Source organism: Pomacea canaliculata, linkage group LG4 (genome assembly GCF_003073045.1).
Source record: "Pomacea canaliculata isolate SZHN2017 linkage group LG4, ASM307304v1, whole genome shotgun sequence".
NCBI lineage: Eukaryota > Metazoa > Mollusca > Gastropoda > Architaenioglossa > Ampullariidae > Pomacea > Pomacea canaliculata.
In genome coordinates, this window is record NC_037593.1 from 31,831,886 (window position 1) to 31,854,443 (window position 22,558).

At 41.6% G+C, this 22,558-nt stretch overlaps 1 protein-coding gene and 1 long non-coding RNA gene across 3 annotated transcripts; one reads left to right on the forward strand and one right to left on the reverse strand.

Moving 5' to 3' along the window:
• Positions 1-1,540: 1,540 nt before the first annotated feature.
• Positions 1,541-17,502, reverse strand: LOC112562995. Its single transcript, XR_003098950.1, has 3 exons — positions 17,110-17,502; positions 2,464-2,556; positions 1,541-1,733 (listed from the first exon to the last, which is right to left on the reverse strand). It is a non-coding gene; the product is annotated as an uncharacterized LOC112562995 (long non-coding RNA).
• LOC112562994 lies at positions 4,708-20,809 on the forward strand. 2 transcript variants are annotated; one of them, XR_003098949.1, is made up of 10 exons: positions 4,708-5,045; positions 14,531-14,911; positions 15,590-15,703; positions 16,939-16,984; positions 17,125-17,145; positions 17,509-17,583; positions 17,930-17,959; positions 18,854-18,883; positions 19,469-19,879; positions 19,911-20,809. XR_003098949.1 is itself a non-coding variant. In XM_025236663.1 (9 exons), exons 1-9 carry the CDS (start codon positions 4,955-4,957, stop codon positions 19,494-19,496), a joined length of 816 nt encoding a protein of 271 aa, XP_025092448.1. In that variant the 5' UTR covers positions 4,708-4,954; the 3' UTR covers positions 19,497-20,809. The 2 variants fall into 2 exon arrangements, 1 of the variants encoding a protein (XP_025092448.1); XM_025236663.1 differs by having other exon boundaries at positions 19,469-20,809.
• The last annotated feature ends 1,749 nt before the right edge of the window (positions 20,810-22,558 follow it).

Sequence of the window (22,558 nt, forward strand, 5' to 3'; positions counted from 1 at the left end):
TCAAGTTTTCTTTGTTTATTACAGTATCTTTTGTAAAGAACTTACGGAGTCATTTATGTCATATGGTGTCGTAAGCAATATGAAATCATAAATTGCCAAATTCAAATTTTTCCAGCTTTGAAGGTATTTAGCAAACTCCTCCTAATTCCTCTAATCTTGGTTGGCTTCTACATTTCTCCATATGATTATTAATATTGTTATGTTTATGATGACTGCATTAGTAACATGCCATTAGCTGGCTTATAAGGCTGGGATATTGCACTCTATAAATACACTTCATTATTATTAAACTGTCAAATGAAAAATGACTAACAATATCAATTCCAATGGGCAATTATTTGCAAAGTGTGCTCAGTTATGGGGACAAAAACCCCAACAAGTGCTGCCTATAAGATAAGGATCAGGCAACAGTCAACAGATGCACTGTAACGAAACAAAAATCCAACCAACTTGCCACTTGTCTTATCCAAGATAAGATCTTACAATTATTCTTATGGCAGACAACCACAGCATCACACACCCACACACACACACTTGATAAGTCAACTATGGTTGATCAGCCCCACATGAAAGGGTACAAACTTTGTCATGTTCCTATTATTTCTGCATACAGGTATAGCATAGCACTTGAACTCCCTAAAACATTCTTCTGCTACAACATGTTTTAGTGTAGTTGTACTGTATTGAGCACAGAACTATAATCAGCAACTAACAGTCCTACATATGTCTTTGACTTTCCAGCTGTTTATACAAAATATTCAATTTGAAGTGTTTCAGTCTATGAATCACATAGTAGTTTAGTCCTTGTAACTCCATTCAGGAGCTTAGGGCCGCAACACCGATTGCATATATATATATAGTTATTTTATTGTTACTTTTATAAATAGATCTTATTTCTGTCTACAACAGCTAATGAACTTTGAACCTTCTTGATGATATAAATCTAGAGCTTTTTTGTTCTTCCCAATACTGATTTACTGCAAAGGTTCTCTGGTGTCAGAGCAATTAATTATCCTAAGCATTGGTGGCATCTTGTAAACTTTGTTGACGTGGACGCATGTTGCTGCTGCTGGTGTTTCTCCACGCCCCTATGGCACTCATAGTGAATTCTTATTTGAAAATACAGAAGCGTAACCATGCAAAACACCCTTTGTTTAGCAGTCTCACTAATATCAGATTTGTAAGTAATAGTATAAAAATTATGTAACAGAGTTTTATCATCCGCACAAGCTATTGTAAAATCTACACTTCTACAGCTTGAGGGAGTACTTCTACAAGTTTGTAAAAACCTATAATCTAGAGAATAAAACATTTCCTGAGCCTTTTCATCTAAATAAACTAGTTATCCTCTGTCAACATGCTTGCATCATGTTTGGTGCATAGGGCACCCAAACATTGTTGTTATTCGCCTTTGAACAATCTTTATATTTTCGCTACAATGCTGCCTCCTATCTGAGATATGATATCTTTCACTTTATCATCGACTGCTGATGACTGGCATGCCTGAGTTAGCTCTGCGTTCACTGGATAATTCAGAACAACTAACTTTTCAAACGTTTTCAGGCAAAGCCATGCAGCAGCAGATGTAGATGTTGTGAATTCCACCACAGAGCTCGTATTCTTTATGCAGGCAGCATGATATAAACTCATACCTTTTCCCTTGAAGTGTGAACAAACATCTTGCATGGCACAAGGCAGTCGTCGAGAAACTGGACTTTCAAGAATTTCACCCTCTGAAAGTATATATTTATAGAAATGAGACAAATGTAATGAAATGTAATGAAATCATTCAATGCTATGATAACCTGTAATAATGCTAGTGTAGTGAATCCCATAACAAACTCAGACCCTACAGAAGGATGACTCTTGTGTGTTAGTACTATTTTTTATTCTTGCCAAGATGTTCTTAACATGTGGTACTTAGATTCTGTCACTGATGTGAATAATTTACCTTACCCTGCACGATAATGCTTATTATGCAGTGTCTACATTCCTACTTCTAGTATTTCTGTACTACCAACCTCTTATATTTGCTGTTTCTCATGGGACTATTGTCCACATGGTGTGCACATCTCTTACTTTTATTACCAGCCTGTATAATTTTGTTTTGCTTGTGTAGATTGTACATTTCTTTAGAATTTGTATCACCATCTTATATAATTGGCTTTGCCCCATATACATGTAATGCAGTGGTGTACATAGTACATGTCTCTTGCATTTGTCTCTAATGTATAATTTTCTTTATCCATTGTGTATCTATTACACAGTGTGTACACCATTCCTGCATTTGTGTGTCACCATAATTTTCTGATCATGTGAATAGACTGATACTCCTTTTTCAACATCCGCCAGAAGTGTGTTGGTGTAAATGCTATCACTCTATATAGAGTGAAGTGACTTATGATGTTATGGGTGTGTGTATAATTATATATTTATATGTCAGGATCCATGTTTGGTACTCACTGTAGCCTTGATTACAGAAAGCTCTGTCCTCTGGTGTCAAGCACTTGTCATTTGGCAAGGACTGGCAAACATCACTGAGATTTGTAAATTTGTCTGGAATGAGATAAACAGCTCGAATATTTCAGTGATTTGTTCAAGAATTACTTTCTTATCAAGCACATTATCTATCAAACTTCTAAAGAGGTGACAAGTAAAGTATTATCTTTTATTCAATTTATTTCTGATGACATCAGTCCAGGGATGGGAAGTAGCTGTAGTCTAGCTACAGCTACTGTAGCCAGCTACAAATTTTGTAGTTTGTAGTGTAGTCGGCTACAAATTAAAAAAAAAGTAGTTTGTAGCTGCAGCTACATTTGAGAAAGTAGCCGTCAAAAAAGTAGCTTGGCTACATGTTGGCTACTTTCACGACCATTTATCGACAGCGTGTCAGCAAGACGACGACAGCCACTGCTCTCACTGCTCGGTGTGTTGACAGCCAGACACCCACGTGTCTCGCACGCTCAGTAACCGCAAGTACTGTGTCGTCCACGTGGCGGGAGCGATTTGCCAGGTATTTTGTTTCCTTTGAAAAACGAAGATGGACGAACCCATCAATTTCGAGCCTTACTTGAAATTCTTTACATTTTGTGAAGCAACAGAGAGTGGGTATACATGTACTTTCAAATGCAAGAATGGGTGCGGCAGCACCAAGTACTCAACGAACAAGACGTCGGCGTTTAATTTGAGAACGCACTTGCAGGTAAGTTCGTTGAGATTTTCATCGATCTTCATTCTTCATGTTCTTGCTTGTCTGCTTTTCGAATAGAGGAGTGTACATGTTGTAAAGATTGTGGAAAGGTAAGGGGTTGCATCAACGTGATTACCGCTGGGGCGACGCGACGACTGATCAAACTGCTGTCTTTACCGTTTCTGAACTATCTATTTAGTCTTTGTCATAAAGTGTGTGTGTGTGTGTGTGTTTTGGTTTGTTTGTATGAAAAGAGCATGGAGGACGTTTGAACAGTATGGTGGTTTGAAGGATTTTATATTTAATGCTACGCCTAGTAATTTAATATGACAATTAGCTTGGTAGAAACTTGCTGTGATTGTGAATGGACTTCTAAAATTATTGTGCATATTATTGTTTCAGGTGCAAGTTGATGTGGACTGGGGACCAAACCCTGCGTGAGAAATGCAGATCCCTCTTGACTGCAGAGGCAGCATTGATGGACACGCCAGTCCAATCCCCAACCAAGTGCTCAGCTGAACAGGCAGACTTCATCATTTATGAAGAAGTTACCGGCACCCCTGAGACAACTACCTTCCTGATGTCTGGATTGTCGCAAAATGTCAATGAATGGACAAATAGCCCACGATCAAACAACTCTATCTGCGCACCACACCGTCTTGCCAAGCAGTGCTGCGGTTGAGAGATAGTTCAGTCTGGCAGGACTTATCATGACAAAGCTGCGCACTAGGGGGACAGACAGCAACTTCGAGGCCAAAGTTCTGGTCAAGTTCAATTCCATGAAGGACTGAAAGCATGTAGATTTGTTTTAACAGTATTCACAAATTATCAGCACTAAGTCAAAAGGTTGTTTTATACCAGACCTGGGCAAAGGCCGGCCCGCGGGCCGGATCCGGCCCGCCTCCTGTCTCTGACCTGCCAGCCCGCTGGCCCGCCCGCCAGTATATATACTATATATACAGTATTGGGTAAAACTGAGTTATCTATATTAGTCCGGCCCTCTAAAACCATCCCAATTTCTCATGCGGCCCCTTGGGAAAATTAATTGCCCACCCCTGTTTTATACCTTTGCATTTTGTTGTTGATATGGAGTTTTTGGTGGTCTCAGATCAGAATAAAGGTCAATGTATATAAAAACCAGTTCTTGTGTTAGCAAGTAATAGTGTTTTGTGTGTATGTTTGATGTTTGTGTATGTTGCTACAGCCAGCTGGCTACAGCTAACTTTTTATAACATCACGCTTTTAAAAGAAGCCAAAGGAAGCTGACTACATTTTAAAAGTAGCTGGCTACTTTTTGGAAAATTATAGCTGTAGAGTAGCCGGCTACATTTTGAAAAAAGTAGCTGTAGTGTAGCCGACTACAAATTAAAAGTAGCTTGCCCAACAGGGCATCAGTCCACCTTTATACGTTCGTGGTTAGATCTATGTGACAACAATAGGATGGCGCAGTGATCTGACATAGTGCAACGTTCACATCCGCTTGTGTCATCAAGGCCCAGAATAAATAGAAATACTGTATTTTTATAGCTGACTCAACACTAAACTTATGTTTCAACAGTAAACCGTGAAATTGTCCTGTCTTTTAGCTTGAGATTTTGTAGGAATATGTGGACTTATTGACTGCACTACCAACGGTCACTCCACTTCCGCCGTAGTAACGCTCAGGGCGGACATCAGAGCAGCCTGTAGAGACAGACCTGTCCTGGCCAGGCCAACATTCCAAGCCGAATTGACCTCAGCCTCTGTCAAGCACTGCGTCAGGAGATGGAGGTGGCAGAAACATCTAACCCATCTTTCAGACGTGTGCTGGTCTTCTGCTTCTTGCTGGTTCCGCTGGTTCGATGCTCCAATAAGGGTTTGAACGATTTCACCTTCTCTTGTGTTTGTCTGCGTGTACACAATCTGTACAACTTGCTACTCACTGTCACATTTCTTTACTTTCTGTGTGTTTTGACTGATAACTTACAACACTATCGAAGCTTTTTATAAATAATAGTAATAATAATAATTATTGTCACTGATCTTGCTTGAGGTGTCAATCTAACGGTTTAGATCTCATACACGTTCAGACTTTCCGTAGTTAGATTTGGTTACTGAAGCCAATTATTTAGTTGTAACGACTGTAGATATGATATATTGTTTACTTTCCTGTGTAGCGAGAGCGCTATGTTCAGGTCAGCGGGTACTGCTGACAGTGCTTGTTCCCTCCACCCCGCATCCCCTTCCACTGAGTAATTTTTGTAGTTATTAAATTAGTCGCGAGCTCTTTGATTTAGTGTTCGTTTACTAGTCCGGGGGATCTGTGAAAAAAAGTGCTAAAGACCCAGAACTAACTGCACTACAAGCTTTGATGAAACGTGCAAAAATCTTGTTGACGCCATCATAAAGTCCTGGCAGGTGAGAAGTGAGAAGTGGAAGTGGTTGTCATCGTAGGCACGAAGGAGTAGATCGTGTACGACATGAAGAGGTGCACATTCAGTACCATGACCTTTTCTAGAAGTCCGCTGAAACAGATTAAGCAAATGAGTTTGCTCCACATGTGCAATCATTGAAAAGAACAATCTTTTCGAAACTTTTGTACAGAAAGAACAAGTTGGACACGTGTCTGTACTTGCATGTAAAGGTGGTTTCTGTTCAAGTGGGATACAACAGCAGACCTGAAGTCAAGATGAAGTGCCCAGAGGTGAGAGACTCATTAGTGAGGACATCCAGGCAACCAGCAACAGAGAGGAGGGAATAGGCTCAAGCTCAATGATTTGGGGTCCTACTCAGGCAAATAAGACAAACTTAACTGAGTGTAACAGTTGTATTGGTCCTAATAAAATAAGCTTTGTAAACGCGGTGTACAGTTTTGTTACATAGCAGTCAAAACCATTGTAGAGGGCTTCACACACATCACATGCAAAGTCACACTATATTGCAAGAATAAGTATTTTGGTTTTTTTTCTTCTTAGTAGTTAGAAGAAATAAGAACAAGAAAGTTTCATTCATCTACATTTCAGTCCTTGGCCTACAGTGGACGACTGCTTCTGGCAAGCAGCCAAGAACGCTACGTGTTGAGCGGTAGAAAACAATTCTGACACAGTGACATCTAATAGAAGGGATTGTTGGGGGGGGGGGTATGTGTCTAATCAGGTAAGCAACCGTGTGGATTTTATTTTTTTTAATGAAAAATCTAGTCTCGAATTTCCAGATTCTGTTTTGTGTTAAAAAATAATCCATGAAGTAGATTGGATGCTAAAGGAGCTTTGTATAAGTAACATTTGGAAACAGTGCTGATAATGTAGGTGTGGAAAATCCTTCTGTCCTCACTGTAGTAATCACGATGCAGACTTCTGCCATGTTGTTTACAGAGGACGGCTTCCACATGCTTTACGTTAAGAACAGGATTTGGATTAGGATTACCATCAGTCTCCTACCAAGTACCGACAAAACAAGGTCTTCATATTCACCACACACTCCCCTGCTCTACATGTGTACGTGCAATCCAGGTATTCCTAAAAGTAAATGCTCCAAATTACCTATGCAAAACGAAAGATACAAAGGTTTACCGCCATCTGAACTGTTTGACTTTGGGCTGTCCGCACATCTCTCTTACAAACTTAGAAAATTCCAAATCTCTGCTGAGCGTCTGGTGCTCAAGAGAGACCATTTCACATCTCTCCAGTCCCGGCACTGGTGTGTTTGTGCTCATTTGCATTTCTTTGAAGACATTTGTTCCTGTTCTGTTTCTCCAAACTTCCCCCCTACTCCCCAACCATCACCTTTCGTTCAGCGCTTCTGAAACGCGCACTCACTCTACTTCGATGATACACGATAAGGTATGGTCACCAGCGTTTTAGCGACGGTACAGCAAAGCACTCAATTCCTTTATTTTAGGCAATTACCTACTATTAATTTAGCATGCACTAAAAGACCTTTCCCGTGACTATGCTCTAAGCACAGTCCACTGCTCTCGTATTTTGCTCAAGCAGACAAACATCTATTGAGGTGTTTAAAGTCTTCAGTGTGGACTATGACGTGTTTCTCTTCAACGTAGATGGTGGTTGGAGATCTTCCTCAGGTGTCTTGCAGTGCAGGTGTGGTAATCAAAATACTAAGACATGCACTATCACACCAGACGTGTTGGAGCTACCGTGTTGAATGTAGCTTCACAACGCTGGGTGCATGCCTACTAATCGATGGGGTGGAACCCAACCAAAGAACCTGGCAAAAAAAAAAAAGGCTTTGAGGAGAAACATGGAAAGCAAGAAACAAGTGCGCTGCTCCCCTCCAAAGCTTTGTTGGATAGTCTAACAAGAAACATGGCAGAAATGATGGAAAGCATCAACAGGCTGCAAACAACACAAACTGCGCTAGAGGGTGACAGGGAGCGGAAACAAAGAGATGTAAATTGGTCAATTAATCAAGGGAATCAAGTAGTCAAAATATTCGAGAAGCGATCTTTCACCTCCAGCATAAAACTGATTCAGTAGAGAAATTTGTGAAGAGCAACGGTGAAAAAGAAGACAGAGTGAAAGTACTTTAAGGTCAGTGATGACAAGCGAGTGTTTTACCCACTGCACTGCCAGGTGCCCCCCGGGTCGAATGCCAGGGTGCATGAGGTCCTTACAGCCACAGACAGGTGCCTAGACCTTTGTAGACTTGTGGCTGGACAAATAAAGACCCTAAAAGTGCTTTTTTTCAGCGAGTAGGTCCTTATTAGTTGCGATCAGATCCTTATAAAACAAAGAGATGTGATAAAGAATGCTGTTATTAGTGTGAAGGGCGCTTACTTTTTCAAACGCCCCACAGGTACAGCCTTGCTACAATCTGAGAGACATCATTACAGCTGTTTTTACAGGCCACACTTTGATCATCTGGTATCACAGATTGGGTCCTAGGGAGGGAACGGGTAGAGAGGCGACTGACATTAGCGCCACATGACTAGCTAGGTAACAGACCGCCAATGCTCCGTACCCCTCTAACCCGGTCAAAGTTCTTTCTTGCCATCAGCATGGGTGAGAGTTCAGCGTTCTAAGAGAAATGATGGAGCAAATGCAGAAAATAAGTTCTGAACGTTTGGGAGGGGACGTGCATGGAAAACGCATGAGAAACTGTGGCGTGGACTCGAGTTCGGGACAGACAGTCTGTAGACAGTCGGGGGCGACAGATTGTAGGTAACTAGGTTAATCCTGACGTCACCTGGGGGTTTGGATGACCTGCTTGACCTAGCGACATTCTGCTTATCAGTTCTTCACTCTCTTCCCTTCTCGCTAACCTTATCTTGAGCAATTCCCTCAGTCGCACGTGGCGTTGGTCTGGCTAGACTTACCTTTTCTGTCTCTTGTTTCATTTGTTTTCCATTCTAGCTTTTCTTTCCTCCCCTCTCTAGCTTTTTTTTCACTCACTCTCCCTTTGATTTTCTCCTCTCTTCCACTGCTCTTGACTTTTGTCTTTAGCTTCTCTAATTTTTATTCCCTTGAAAAAGTTTCTTTCCAAATTCTCTCTTCCACTTTCTTCTAGCTAACCAGATGACTAATTTTTCCTTTTACGAACTTCTCACGTATCTTACCCTTGTTACTGATTCGGTTTCTACTCCCTGAGTTCTCTACTCTTCACTCTGGGAAGCGTCTTCATCATTTACCGCAGCCCTGACTGGCGCGTGCTCCTGTAGTGTGTTGATAACTGAGTAAACAAGTTGCTTGCTGAATGGCGACTGCTTTGTCTTTAGTCTCACCTGTCGTTAGTTCTCCCTCCTGCACTTTGATGTGTATTTGGAGTCGTGCCTGACTGCAAGCGTTCAGATGTGATGCTCCCTTCCATCTTGGTGGCCTCAGTTTCTTTTGAACGGGTGACAGTTGGTGTCGACGGTTATCTGCAAGTCTTCTTTTCACCTTCCATCTGTGGGTGTATGTGACACAGTTCTTCTTCACATATTTCACACAAATGGTAAAGAATCTGCGATATATCATAGAGAGTACATTTTCTACGGCTGTTTCACATGTAGGTGTGTGGACGACGGAGTGTATTTTATCAACAATTTGTTTTTAATTTGAGCCTGGAGTAAACAGTCCGTTGTATGTATACTTCATTGTGCAGTGTCGTCACTGATGACATCGCACGATGGAGAAGATAAACCCATCTCTGTGCAAGATGTTAAAGCTCGGCATTCATCGACTCTAAACGTATCACGTTTTTTAGTGCCCGGTCTGTCTCATCCAACCAGCAAGAACAGAAGAAAACAGAGATCATAGAGTTCATCAGTGACAATGACCTGGACAGTCTGCTATTTACTGAAACGCAGCTCAGAGATCGTGGTGATGAGAGTGTTTGTGTTGTTGTGAGGCCAGTTAACTACAGTGGGCGGTGTTTCCGCCGTGCCAGTCGCGGATGAAGGATTGCTGCGATATTTAAAACATCTTTTGTGTCACCTTGCATTTGAATTCCCTTTTATAATCTTGTCATTTGAATTTTGTAATGCAAGACTTTCTCCCTGGACAAAAATTCATCTAATGTGTTTATATAGACCACCACTCAACACCACAAACAAATTAACTGACAAGAGGTTTCTGTCAGAATTTCACGATCTACTTGACCACTGCAAAATGCTTAGTAGCATACCTGCGATCATTGAAGACTTCAGTGTCCGTTTTGACAAAAAGAAAAACTGTAGACAAAAAGGCTCACGGATCTGCTCAGTGTCTTCACCCAGTAACCTAAATAATCATTTGAGTGGTGCATAGTCATCTTGATCATGTCATATGCATGGTTACTGTCTCAAATGTGATCTTTTTACATCATTACTGTGTGACCAGCACTGACACCAGTGGACATGTCTATGTTTCGTGATGACCTGGGAAGCGAACTGGCCCTCTGCCGCTCAGCCTCTTCTGAAAGGCTTGTGGGCGTTCTCCGCTCCGGGCTGGAGGACATGCTCTGCTGTGTGTACCCGAGTTCACCCCAACAAACACGGCCATGGTACCCAGCCATGCTCCTGGTGTGTGTACTCGAGTTCACCCAACAAACACGGGCCATGGTACCTACAGCCATGCTCCTGGTGTGTGTACCCGAGTTCACCCAACAAACACGGGCCATGGTACCCCACCCATGCTCTGCTCGTGTACCCGAGTTCACCCCAAACACGGGCCATGGTACCCACCCCATGCTCCTGCTGTGTGTACCCAAGTTCACCCCAACAAACACGGGCCATGGTACCCCAGCCCATGCTCCTGGTGTGTGTACCCGAGTTCACTCCAACAAACACGGGCCATGGTACCCCAGCCCATGCTCCTGGTGTGTGTACCCGAGTTCACCCCAACAAACACGTGCCATGGTACCACAGCATTCGCGTTGAGCAGAAAGCTAAGGCGTAACATCGACGATGTGAAAGGTTGGGGCGTAGGTCTGGGTTGACTGTCCATGCTAAACCCTGCCAAGCGTTTAGTCCTCCACCTTGTTCCTTTCGCCAAAACTACATTCCTTTGTCCTCACATTAGTACTTGCTCGTCTAGTTGGAGCCTATTTAGGACCTGCAGCCACCTGTTGGGCAGCACAAACAGGTGACAACTGCCCACAGTCGTTGTTGCACGTGCTTTTCTTACCTCCGATGCCTTTGGCGACGTTTTTTTTTTTTTTCAGTACGATTCTTGACATTCGGGCTAAGCTTAATCAACTGCCTGTGCACCTTTCAGACCTTTCTAACCACGCTGACGATCTGGCAAGGCCAACGTGCTCCCTTGCTTCTTTTCAGCCCATCTCGGAAAGGGACCATCATACTCAAGTCAAAACTCTCAACATGTCCTGGACCAGTTCCCACGCCCCTCCATTACAGGTAGACTATCTTGACGTCCTACTGCCTGCCCTCACAGAAATAATTAATTAATGATAGCTTGTCTTGTGGCATCTTCACAACTATCTTGAAAACAGCCTTAGTCAAACCGCTGTTAAAAAAGCCTACCCTCGACTTCAACGTATTAAACAATTACCGCCGAGTCTCGAATCTGCCATTTTATTTCCAAAATCCTTGAGAAAGTAGTTCTCAAGCAACTTTTATCGTATCTTCACTCTGAAAATTTGATTTCTCCATCACAGTCTGCTAATCTCCCTGTTCACAGCACCGAGACAGCACTACTTAATGTGACAAACGACATTTTGTCTGCTGAGGATAGAGGTGACATCTCATTCCTCACCATGTTAGACCTGTCTGCTGCCTTGGATACTATAGACCACACTACTCTCATGTATAGACTCAGAGCATCCAACACGTAGTTAAAGCTAAATGATGAAAAACAGAAACGTATTATTTCAACGAGGAGAGCAAGCGTTCACTGCGTGTCTCTGTTGGGGTGTCACAGAGGGGGACATGAGGATAACAGCCCGCACACGGATGGTGGCTGAGCCCACCTGCTGAATAATCGGGATTCTGTTTCTAGACAGCGGAACAAGAAAGGGGGGTGGGGGTGGGAAGACGATTTAAATGAACTGTTGTGGGCCACCACTTCACTTCCAGAGGACACACGGCGAGTGGAGGGACACTAAGTGTGGGGGGAGGGGAGTGGAAGCTGTGTCTGCCTACAAAGGTGCAGTGTTTGTATTTTTGTACATCTCGGATTTTTGTATGCTGAATTTTTTATATGCATTCTTCTCAAAAGATATGAATGAGTAATTTTGTTCTCGTTTGCAGTCTGGGGGGCCGGGAGATGGGCCATGGAGTGAAGGGAATTGTTTAGTTTTTGGGTATCCTGGAGTATAATTCCCAGGACGACAACGTGTGACCCCAAGAGGCAGTGTTTAATATAACATATTGTGAGGTCGCTCGTCCCAGGGACAGTGACATTCAGTGGATAACGTCTGTCCCCAAGTGGAGACGTCAGTTGTGTTTTGTTTGTGTCATTGTTTTTACGTTTCAGGACAAGTTGTAAGTGTCTAAGATATATACATGTATATATACACTTATGAAACATTAGTCCCCAGTGACTGTTGGAACAGTGAAAGCAGTGTCGTGCCCAACTTTACATTTATTGTTTCTTAAGTTAAGCATTAAGAAAGGAACTTGTCTTACGTTGCATAATGTCTGCTGACGTGTCTCTTGATGAACGTGTTTCTCACATCTGTCGTTCTGTATACTATGAGCGTCGAAACATCAGATCCATTCGACATTGTCTGTCCATCTCAACCCCCAAAATCCTCATCTGCTCATTCTGTTTAAAGAAGACTTCTTAACTCTTTTCTTTCTGGATGTCCACAGGACCTCATTGACAAGCATCAGAAAGTCCACAACACAGCTGCTCGTCTCGCTTTCGGGAATCACAAATGTGAACATGTCACACCACTTCTTTATTCTCTCCGTTGGCTACCAGTTAAAGCTACAATAGTCTGCATGCTCTTGACTTTATGCTATGGATTCTTTGAAGGCTCCTCCTCCTCTACTCTACTGAAATCTTGTCTGCCCACACTCCTGCCCCAAACCTTGGCTCCTCATCAGACTCCCGCATTCTGTCCTCTCTCCCACAGACAGTCACATGACAACGGACGTCCTCCCTCTGTGCTGCTAAGCAGTGGAACTCTCTTCCACATCTCATTCATAACTCGGACTACAAGGCTACATTCACACGCTCTGTGAACACATATCTGTTCAGAAAGTACTATCCCTGAGTTACTATCTGAACTCCATGGCAATACTGTCTGTCATGCTAACCATCATGTAAGGACTTCATCTGACACTGTTTATAGTATCTACATCCCTTCATACCTTCATTCACTGCTTTACGTTCTGTGGCTATACTTACCTCACCGTCTGCTGTCTGTTATCTATTCTGTTATCTGTTATCATGACTGGTCTGCGCAGCGAGTGCGGTTTACCTTGGTGATGGTGCGTGTCACAAACCTGCTGTGTATTTTGTTTAAATATTTTTTTTTATTTAGTTAGGGAGGGGATAGAGAGAAGTAATTGGAAAGGGGAGGTTGAAACACCTATTACCGGGGCTGTCAGGGTCGACAGCTGAGGCGTGCCGCGCCATACAGGGATGGCCGGCCAGTCTTTGTGTTAATTAAGTGTGTGTTGATAGGTTGTTTGTTGGAAGAGGAAAAGAAAGAGTGTGGTAGTGTTTTGGATGTGTGTGTGTGATTGGAGTTTTATTCCTTGACGGGAGTGGGGAGAAGAAAGGTCTCCTTGGTGTTGTGTCCTGAGCAGACGAGGTTTTCTATTTGTAAACAAGTCTTGAACGGACTTGTTGTGTAGTCCTGACTGGACTGTACAAATCCTGACAGATTTGTATCTTTACTTTATGTACCACTGAACCTGTTGAGGTGAGTGTGCATCTTTGTTGATTTTTCGGTGAATGAGTATTTTTGATGATTTTTGGTGAGCCTGTGGTTAATGTTTGAGAATGAGGAGAGTTGTGATGAGAGTGTTATATTTGTGTATATTTTATGAATAGGTGTGAATTTGCATTTGTTTAAAGAATTGTTTTTGTTTTATTTCTCCAGGTTTCTGTGTTTCTGTGTTTGTGTTTTTCTCTTCTGTTTCTATTCTTCATATGCGCCGGGAATTCTCCAGTGGAACTGTGTGTCACGCTTGACTGCTAGAGGATACTTGTGTCAGTGTCAAGTGGAAACTGTGTGCTGCCTTCAAGTGTAAATTTTTGTGTTGTTTAAGTTGAGACTTTGGGAGGAACTTAATTTCAGCAGGAACATTAGATGTGTTGTGACCAGGAAAGTGTTCAAGACTGTGGGTTGGGAAATTAGAAATTGTTTTGTGTTTCTTTCTTTTGGATTTCAAATTACATTATTTTTAAATTTTTAATTGTAGTCTGTGTTTTGATTTACTTATGTTCCTCGTCTGAAAGGCACTGTAGAGTGCAGGTGACAGTGCGCCTTATAAAGTACCCTTTATTATTATTAATAATATCTGCCATCTTGCCAGGACAGGTACCGCCATAGTGTCACCGTGTTTGTGGTGTCTACGAACTTACAACTAATGACAGTAAGCCCTTACTAGTGCAAGAACTGCTAGAGACACCTTTTGTAAGTCTCCTTGCTGCTAGAGTGGTCCACGTGTCAGGACCATGGCCACCTACTAAACACTTACACATTCGACACACAATTCGGTGACTCGATGAAACAACAGGCAACATAACAACAACATTGGGGAGGACAGACTTATGATGGCTTGATAATGTCACTTCAGGAAGTGGCGCCCTCACAGCAACTCACTTATGTACAACCTTTTGTCTGCTTTTGTGCCACTTAGTTTTGGGCTCAACCACAGATCCACCGGACTAGAGATTGATTTTGTAAATTTTGAAATCCACAAGAGAAACTGTTGATGATTATTATCAGTAATCTTATGTTTTTCAGTTCTCAAGGATCCGGGGTTTGAGATCAAATGTCAGGAAGTTTACTTGAGAAACAAACTGTCAAGGATTTCATGTGCAGCGGATAAGAACTTATTTGACGAGAAGTGCACTATATGGCGCAGAACTATTGTATTTAGAAAAGATTCCACGACCGACATTTGTCAAATTAAGGATTTGTTCGATTTAACCAAATGCGAGACAGAGGAGCCGCTAGAGAGAAGCGTTACCTGTGAACAAAATGGTAACCAATGGATCTACCACTGCTATTTTAGGGCGACTGGAGAGTACCTAAATAGTACAGCGTGTTGTACGGTCAGTTGCAAAGGTCACAAATTTACTCATGTGAGAATAATCACCTCAAACTGTCAGCCTTTCGTAATTGGTAAGTTGTTGTTGTTGTTGTTGTTATTGTTTCCGCGCGAGAAAGCTCATTTTTCCCCCTTGTGTCCGAGATACTGGATTCCTTCGCTGTCGTCAGTTAATGTTTGAGACTAGGCATAGACACTACTGTCAGCGACTCACGGAGAGTTGTGAAGAACAGAAAATGTGAGCACTTACAGTGTGAAACTTTGCGAGAAGTGCTGAGATATTATATGAAAGTCCGACAATTGGAAATGGGTGACCTGAGAGTTTTCTCGTGTTCTTGGGTTTCGAGGAAAAAAATTGATGTCGCCTACTTGATATCATAGTCACGAGACTAGGTATGTGATTGATATCATAGTCAGGGGACTAGGTATTGTATTGACATCATAGTCACGGGACGAGGTATGTGATTGATATCATAGTCACGGGACGAGGTATTGTATTGACATCATAGTCACGGGACGAGGTATCTGCTTGACATCATAGTCACAGGACTAGGTATGTGATTGACATCATAGTCACGGGACTAGGTATGGAATTTATATCATGTCACCGGACTAGGTATGGGATTGATATCATATCATATCATATCACTACTGCTAGAATGAACATCTGTCAGAAATCATTAGTCTCCATCAAAATGTAAGTGTCCGGATTATCAGCTAATGAAGTTCATTTTTAATCTCAATCTTCAAAGTGAATGAAACGTTAACAACCGCACCACCACCACCAGCTAAACCACTCCCACCAAAGGAAGAATTTCCCCTATGGGCAGCAATTCTCATTGCACTTGGCATTGCCGGTTTGATTGGTGAGTAATACATGTCTGTGTTAAATAATGTGTGAACGTCACAGGGCACGTGCTGGTTCTGCAGTGTGTGTGTGTGTGTGTTGTTTTCATAATGGAAGGAAGTAATTAAGATGAGACCATTAAGGAAAGAGTATCAACCGCCAGTCAGTTGTTTCTTGTCTCAGTTTTTAAACGGGAGATCGGATGCCATCGAATGTTAGCTCCCACGCACGCACGAACGAACGCACGCACGCACGAAAGAACACGCGCACGCACGCACTTCTCGGAGACAACAGAAGGATGAGTGCACGGACTTACAATGCTCACCACGTGCCTGTCTTAAAGGGATTGTAACGGCAGAATAAAACTGCTTAGAATGGCGTAAAGAGTAGGATCCACGTGAATCTCGTCTACTCTCGCGTCTGTTCATGTGGGAAAAGTTGAAGGTTTTGTAGCATGTTGTGTTTAAGAAGAGAAATGACACGGACTCTTTCGTTTACTGAGACGAAGTCTCGTTCTCCGTCACGTGACCTTATGACATGACCAAGTCTGCTTACCAAGTGAAACAGACTGCTTTCTATCATTTTTAAAACTGTGCTTTGAAAAGTTCACTTTAAAACATGAATGAACTGTAAGACCTTACAAGCCGACTGACAGACACGTGTACAAAACCTGAGACCAGCACTGGCAAGAGCAACGCCGTGGTCAACGGCAAAGATGAAGTAGAAAGTGATATGGCAGAAACGACTAAATAAAAACAACAGAAGAAGTATAAATATTAATGATAAATAAAGTTAGACAGAAAGCAAATAATTAAAATAATACAGAAAAGGTATAATAATCTACAATTGTTTCCAGAGTGGCAAACATCGAAACTTGAACTGAATATTTTACAATGTCTGTATGTCAAATGATACAGATGTTCACAGGCTGAGCCAATAGTGTAGGCACGGATCTACATCAAGAGTTTGTAAGTCCTTACCTTTAGGTAAGCAAACAGTAAAAGAGAGGAAAACAAATTCCACACACCAGCCAGTCGAACCTTCAAGTCACACAAAAGTACAGAACACTTAGAGTGTCCCTCCCCCACGCTAATGAGGGTTAACAGGACATGTTGCTGCTGTTGCTCATGATGATAGTGATGAAGGTTTGAAAATTCAAGCTAGCTTGGTGATAAAACTAAACAAGAAATTATGAATCTGAGAACAAAAGTGCCTCAATCTATCAATCCTATTTTAAACTCTGGTTTCTTGCAGCATTGGTGGCGTTCCTAGTGTGGAGAAAACGTCGGCAGGCCCAAGGGTAAATATTTTTGTGGTAACTTATCAGTCAGAAAAAAGAGACACGCTCCCACGCTAAACTCTAGGAATTACTTTTATAGCTTTTAACAGTTATTAGATAAATATCATTGTCTAAACTTGGCTTACCTTTTCTTACTGCAGTCCCGTACAAGCTCCAGAAGGGTAAGTGAATGCTTTCTGAATACTTTGAACAGTTTATGACCACAGACAGACTTGCCAACACACTTGAAAGTACAGAGGAATGTAGGACTAATACACCGGCCTGACAAAGTGGCAGAGCCAGTGTTACAGAAATGTATTTCATTGGCGACTTAATGTCTTCAGACACTTCTGTCACATTCCTGAAAGAATTGCAAAACTTCTAAAATGATTTTTCAACAGGAAGACATACTTTTTAATCATGTTCATGAACGCAACAGAGTATTTAAAGAAATCTTGCCTTGTTCCTGGTAAAATGTTTGCAAAATGACCTTAATATACAGGCTGATATTATTATGTTAACCTGACATTACTTTTCTACTGCAGAGGAGCGGCTCAAGGAGAAGGTGAAGGAGAAGGTGAAGGTGAAGGAGAAGGTGAAGGTGAAGGTGAAGGAGAAGGGTAAGTAAATAGTTTATACCTTCAACTGTGTACTCCATTTTCTGACGACAGATCGAAGTGCTAACAAACTTGAAAGTAGAGAAGTATTGTAGGACTTATACACTTTCCTAACAAAACGACAGAAAGACAGTGTAGGAGAAATGTCTTTTACTGGTGACTAGATATTTATATCATAAGACATGTTTTCACACTTCAAAGTTTCTGTGACAATGCTTTTACTTTAAAAGGAACTAAATTATCTGCGTATGGTAATCTAGTAATATTTCTTGTAAAATGCTAATGATATTAACTTAATTGACAATATTGAAAATATTGTCTTAACTTGGGATTCCTTTTCCTACTGCAGAGAGGAAGCTGAAGGGGCAAGTGCCGAAGAGTAAGTAAATACTGTATATCTTGAATAGGTTTTGACATCGTCTGACAGATGGAGATGCTAACAAACTTAAAGGTAGAGAAGAATGATAGAACTAATACAACTTCCTAAGAAAGCGACAGAAAGACAGTGTGAGAGAAATGTATTTCACTGGCGACTTTGTTGCTATTACATGTAAGACAGGACACACCTGTCAAGGGAAGCTGCTGAAGACAAAGCACATTATTTAGGTGGACAGTAGCGACATAAACACTCCCTGTGACAATGGAGCACAGTTTTGATGATCTTTAGAAAATTCATTCAAAGTAAAGTTTGCTTTTAAAAATGCCAGGTGCCTGCAAAACTGAGGTACGAGTATAGATAAGGAGACAAATAAATCTTCCCATGTCACAGACCACCACAACCCGTCGTCACCATTTCCAAATGCTGCCCTCTGGTTGCCAATAGAAACTAGTCGCCAAGAAGAAAGCTTTCCCCAAGTCCTTTTAATCAGTTGCGATGCCGCACTTGAAAAAGATTTGTAAATCAACCTTAGTTTTTCTCTCCGTAGCCTGTGACACTAATGATGGTGTGTCTGTGAGAATGGACGCTGAGTGGTTGAGTGTGAGTGGTTGTGTGGCTGACTGTTGGACTTGTTTATTTTGTCTGTGTGGTCTATTATTTATGGCAGCTGCCAAGAAAGAGAAATTTCCATCTTTGTTAAGAAGAGAAAGAAAAAAATTAGAGATGCGTTGTTGTATTCTTACAGTTCTATCGGAGTTGTCGTAAATTTAAGTACCTATTAAAATGTACATCAGCTGTGCTGTTCTCCATTCATGAGAAGCTCAGGCATTTTACTTCGTATTTCAGCGTTAGTGATTTTGAAGTAAGCGCGAATGTTTATATCTGCTGTTGCAGGTCACAACAACCAGAAGAAGCATCAGAAGGGTAAGTGGACATTACTAGTCAGACGAAAAATATGACAAGCAAAGCGACTTGTAATTGAAAACAGAGAGATGGTGGGACTGACAGAAGTGTAAAGAGATGGAGGGTCGAAAGTCTATATGACCATTTCCTGATGTCCATTGGACTGACAGACAGAAAGGCGCACCATAGACTCGATATCATGTATCTGGACTTAGCAAACAGATGTGTAGACAGAGACAGAGACAGAGACAGAGACAGAGGATATGTTTGGTAGATGTGTATGGAGACACAGAGACACTGTGTTACAGAACTGTATTGTTTCAAATGCAGACTTCTTTTTTAAAAAACCTCATCGCACACATCTCAAACTTAGGTAGCTGCTTACAAGCTTTTAGGTTACAAAGCAACAAAGTAGGTTCCCGTCTAAAAGACAACACAATCCAGGGATAACAAGACACCTTGTCACTTGAAGGCAACATTTGATGTTTTCACTTTCCACTTTAACTGTGCTGCACGGTTTTTACGTTCTGAAGAAACATTCAAATGTAGATACTAGTTTATATGTTCAAGACTTGTCTGACACCTGGAATTTATTCTTTCCTGCAGTGGAGGAGAAGCACCAGCGGAGGAGTAAAGAAACGGATTTTTAACGAAACATCGCAACAACCGCTGTGACAAGAAGGGAGGGAGCAGCTCCATCATTAGAACAGAAATGTGATAAAAACTGATTTGTTTACACGTACACTTGATTACGAGTTACCAGCTTGTCGTAATAGGATGATAGTACAGGCAACAACAACATCTTGTGTGTATACATCAAAGGGTATGTCACAGCGATGTCCGCATTGTTTAGCTAGGTCTCAATGATAAAGTCTGTATTGTTTAGTCTCAATGATAAAGTCTGTATTGTTTAGCTAGGTCTCAATGATAAAGTCTGTATTGTTTAGTCTGGTCTCAATGATAAACTCTGTATTGTTTAGCTAGGTCTCAATGATAAACTCTGTATTGCTTAGCTTGGTCTCAATAAAAGCCTGTATTGTTTAGCTAGGTCTCAATGATAAAGTCTATTGTTTAGCTAGGTCTCAATGATAAACTCTGTATTGCTTTGCTATGTCTCAATGATAAAACCTGTAGTGTTTAGCTAGGTCTGAAGGATAAACTCTGTATTGCTTAGCTTGGTCTCAATGATAAAGTCTGTATTGCTTAGCTAGGTCTCAATGATAAAGTCTGTATTGCTTAGCTAGGTCTCAATGATAAACTCTGTATTGCTTAGCTAGGTCTCAATGATAAACTCTGTATTGCTTAGCTAGGTCTCAATGATAAACTCTGTATTGCTTAGCTAGGTCTCAATGATAAACTCTGTATTGCTTAGCTAGGTCTCAATGATAAATGCTTTATAGTTGAGCACGGTCTTAGTGGTGGAGTGCGTAGTCTGTCATTGGAATACATTAACGCCGCAATCAGTGTCAAAGCCGCATTAAACTTTAGAAAGTGTTACAAGTAAACCTCGATCCGGATGAAAGAAAGTTTTTTACATAGGGTTGTAAGCAAAACAAAGTAATCCACAAAAGTATGCCGTTTGTGAAAACTGTGATATTTGTCAAAAATCTACAAGCGTACCGCTCTGGCTGTAATCATAGGGAGGTAAACATATCTCCTCTAGAAATGTGAGACAATATTCTCACTCCCTGTTTATCATTTGTGCTGCTGTACTAATGCACTCCTTCATCAGAAATACTTGTATAACTTAAGTCTATGCTAACATATGTATTAACTAAAGGTACACTGTTCACACACGTGGCTAACTATCTATATCTATCCATACACTATATTGTTGATCAACCCCTGTTATGCAGTTTAAAAATGACTTCTGTATACCACACGGCAGGCCTCTGTCAGAGAGCTCCAGAGTGTTTGATATTAAAGTATACAGAAAGTCCACAAATAGTCTCAGTGTAGTTGATGACTTTCCACAAACGTGTTGCCAGCAGGTGTAGCAGTGTTCAACCAGCAGCACCACGTGACATCCAAAACACACGCTCTTGTACAGAACACACGTGTGCACTCAGAGCACATCATCTTCATAACACGTTTCTCATGTAAAATTCAGGTCCTGAATGTCCACACAACACTGAGCGACAATCGCTGGAAATAAAGCATAAATATCACAAAACATAGTCCAGTGGGTGAAGTAAATATTTCTGACATTTTTAAAGGAGACATTTTAGAATGATATAATTTACACTTCTATCTCTTAGCATTCATGCGTTCACTCATTTCCTTTATTCCCTTTATGTGTCTTCGCTGACGATCAGCTGTAATAATAATAATGTGAAAGTATAAAACACAGATAGATGGCACTCTCTGCGCAGACCAATAATGATCAAGGAAATATAACAGCGAGTGAACAGTGAGGTACTATAGACACTGAACAACATAAAGATGAGGTACTATAGACACACTAACAACATAAAGATGAGGTACTATAGACACACTAACAACATAAAGATGAGGTACTATAGACACACTAACAACATAAAGATGAGGTACTACAGACACACTAACAACATAAAGATGAGGTACTATAGACACACTGAACAACATAAAGATGAGGTACAAGATCACAGAGGACAGTGAGGTACGTATAGGCACACAAACAACATAAAGATGAGGTACTATAGACACAAACAACATAATGATGAGGTACACGAGAAGAAGGTGAAGCAATAGATGAAGGTATGAAGGGATGTTTATACTATGAACAGTGTAAGATGGAGTCGGTACATGATAGTTCCTTCAGCTTCCGTCCGGCCACCTATGCGACATCGAGGACCAGGATACGGGGGCTGCGACCTGTAACTGTGTGTCACTAGATGGAGGAACTGAGAGCCAAGACTGCGCTGTGTGCTTGTAGCCCTGACTTGCCGACCGCCAGTAGCCCCGCCTCCTGCTCCGCCTCTGGAAGAAGGTAACCGCGGTCCGTGTGAAGACGACGAGGGTGACGACGAATGACGACTTTGGCGATCATTGTTATCCGTTTGAGCTCGCACTAGTATCGCTGGACCGCTGGCACACGATGTTTTACAGTTAACTGCTCAAACGAGGCATGAGACAAGAAAGCTTCCGGTTTAGTCCCATTCTTTGCTACGGCTCGCCGAGACTAACGGCGGATCACATCGCAGGAGGCCAAGCGCTGGTCTTGGCAGACAGACAGCAGTCCACCTCTACACGTCTGAGTTAACCCTACCTCTCTGTCAAGGGGGCGCCCGGGAGTGTAGGGGTTCAAACACTCGCTTGTTACTAGTGCAGTGAGAAAGTTAAGATTCAAGATTCCTTATTCATCTGTCACCATCTAATGTGTATTGAGATATGAGAAATACATCCATACATATGTACACACATTGCTATCTTTGTCTACAGTATCTCACTCTCTCACACATTGCTGTCTTTACATACAGTATCTCACTCTCTCACACATTGCTGTCTTTACATACAGTATCTCACTCTCTCATACATTGCTGTCTTTACATACAGTATCTCACTCTCTCACACATTGCTGTCTTTACATACAGTATCTCACTCTCTCACACATTGCTGTCTTTACATACAGTATGTCTCTCACACATTGCTGTCTTTACATACAGTATCTCACTCTCTCACACATTGCTGTCTTTACATACAGTATCTCACTCTCTC

Coding starts and splice junctions, on each gene's coding strand:
- LOC112562994 (XM_025236663.1), top strand. CDS start 4,955: ATGGAGGTGGCAGAAACATCTAACCCATCTTTCAGACGTGTGCTGGTC. Junction 17,146..17,508: donor CCCGTACAAGCTCCAGAAGG/GTAAGTGAATGC, acceptor TTTCTACTGCAG/AGGAGCGGCTCAAGGAGAAG. Junction 18,884..19,468: donor CCAGAAGAAGCATCAGAAGG/GTAAGTGGACAT, acceptor TCTTTCCTGCAG/TGGAGGAGAAGCACCAGCGG.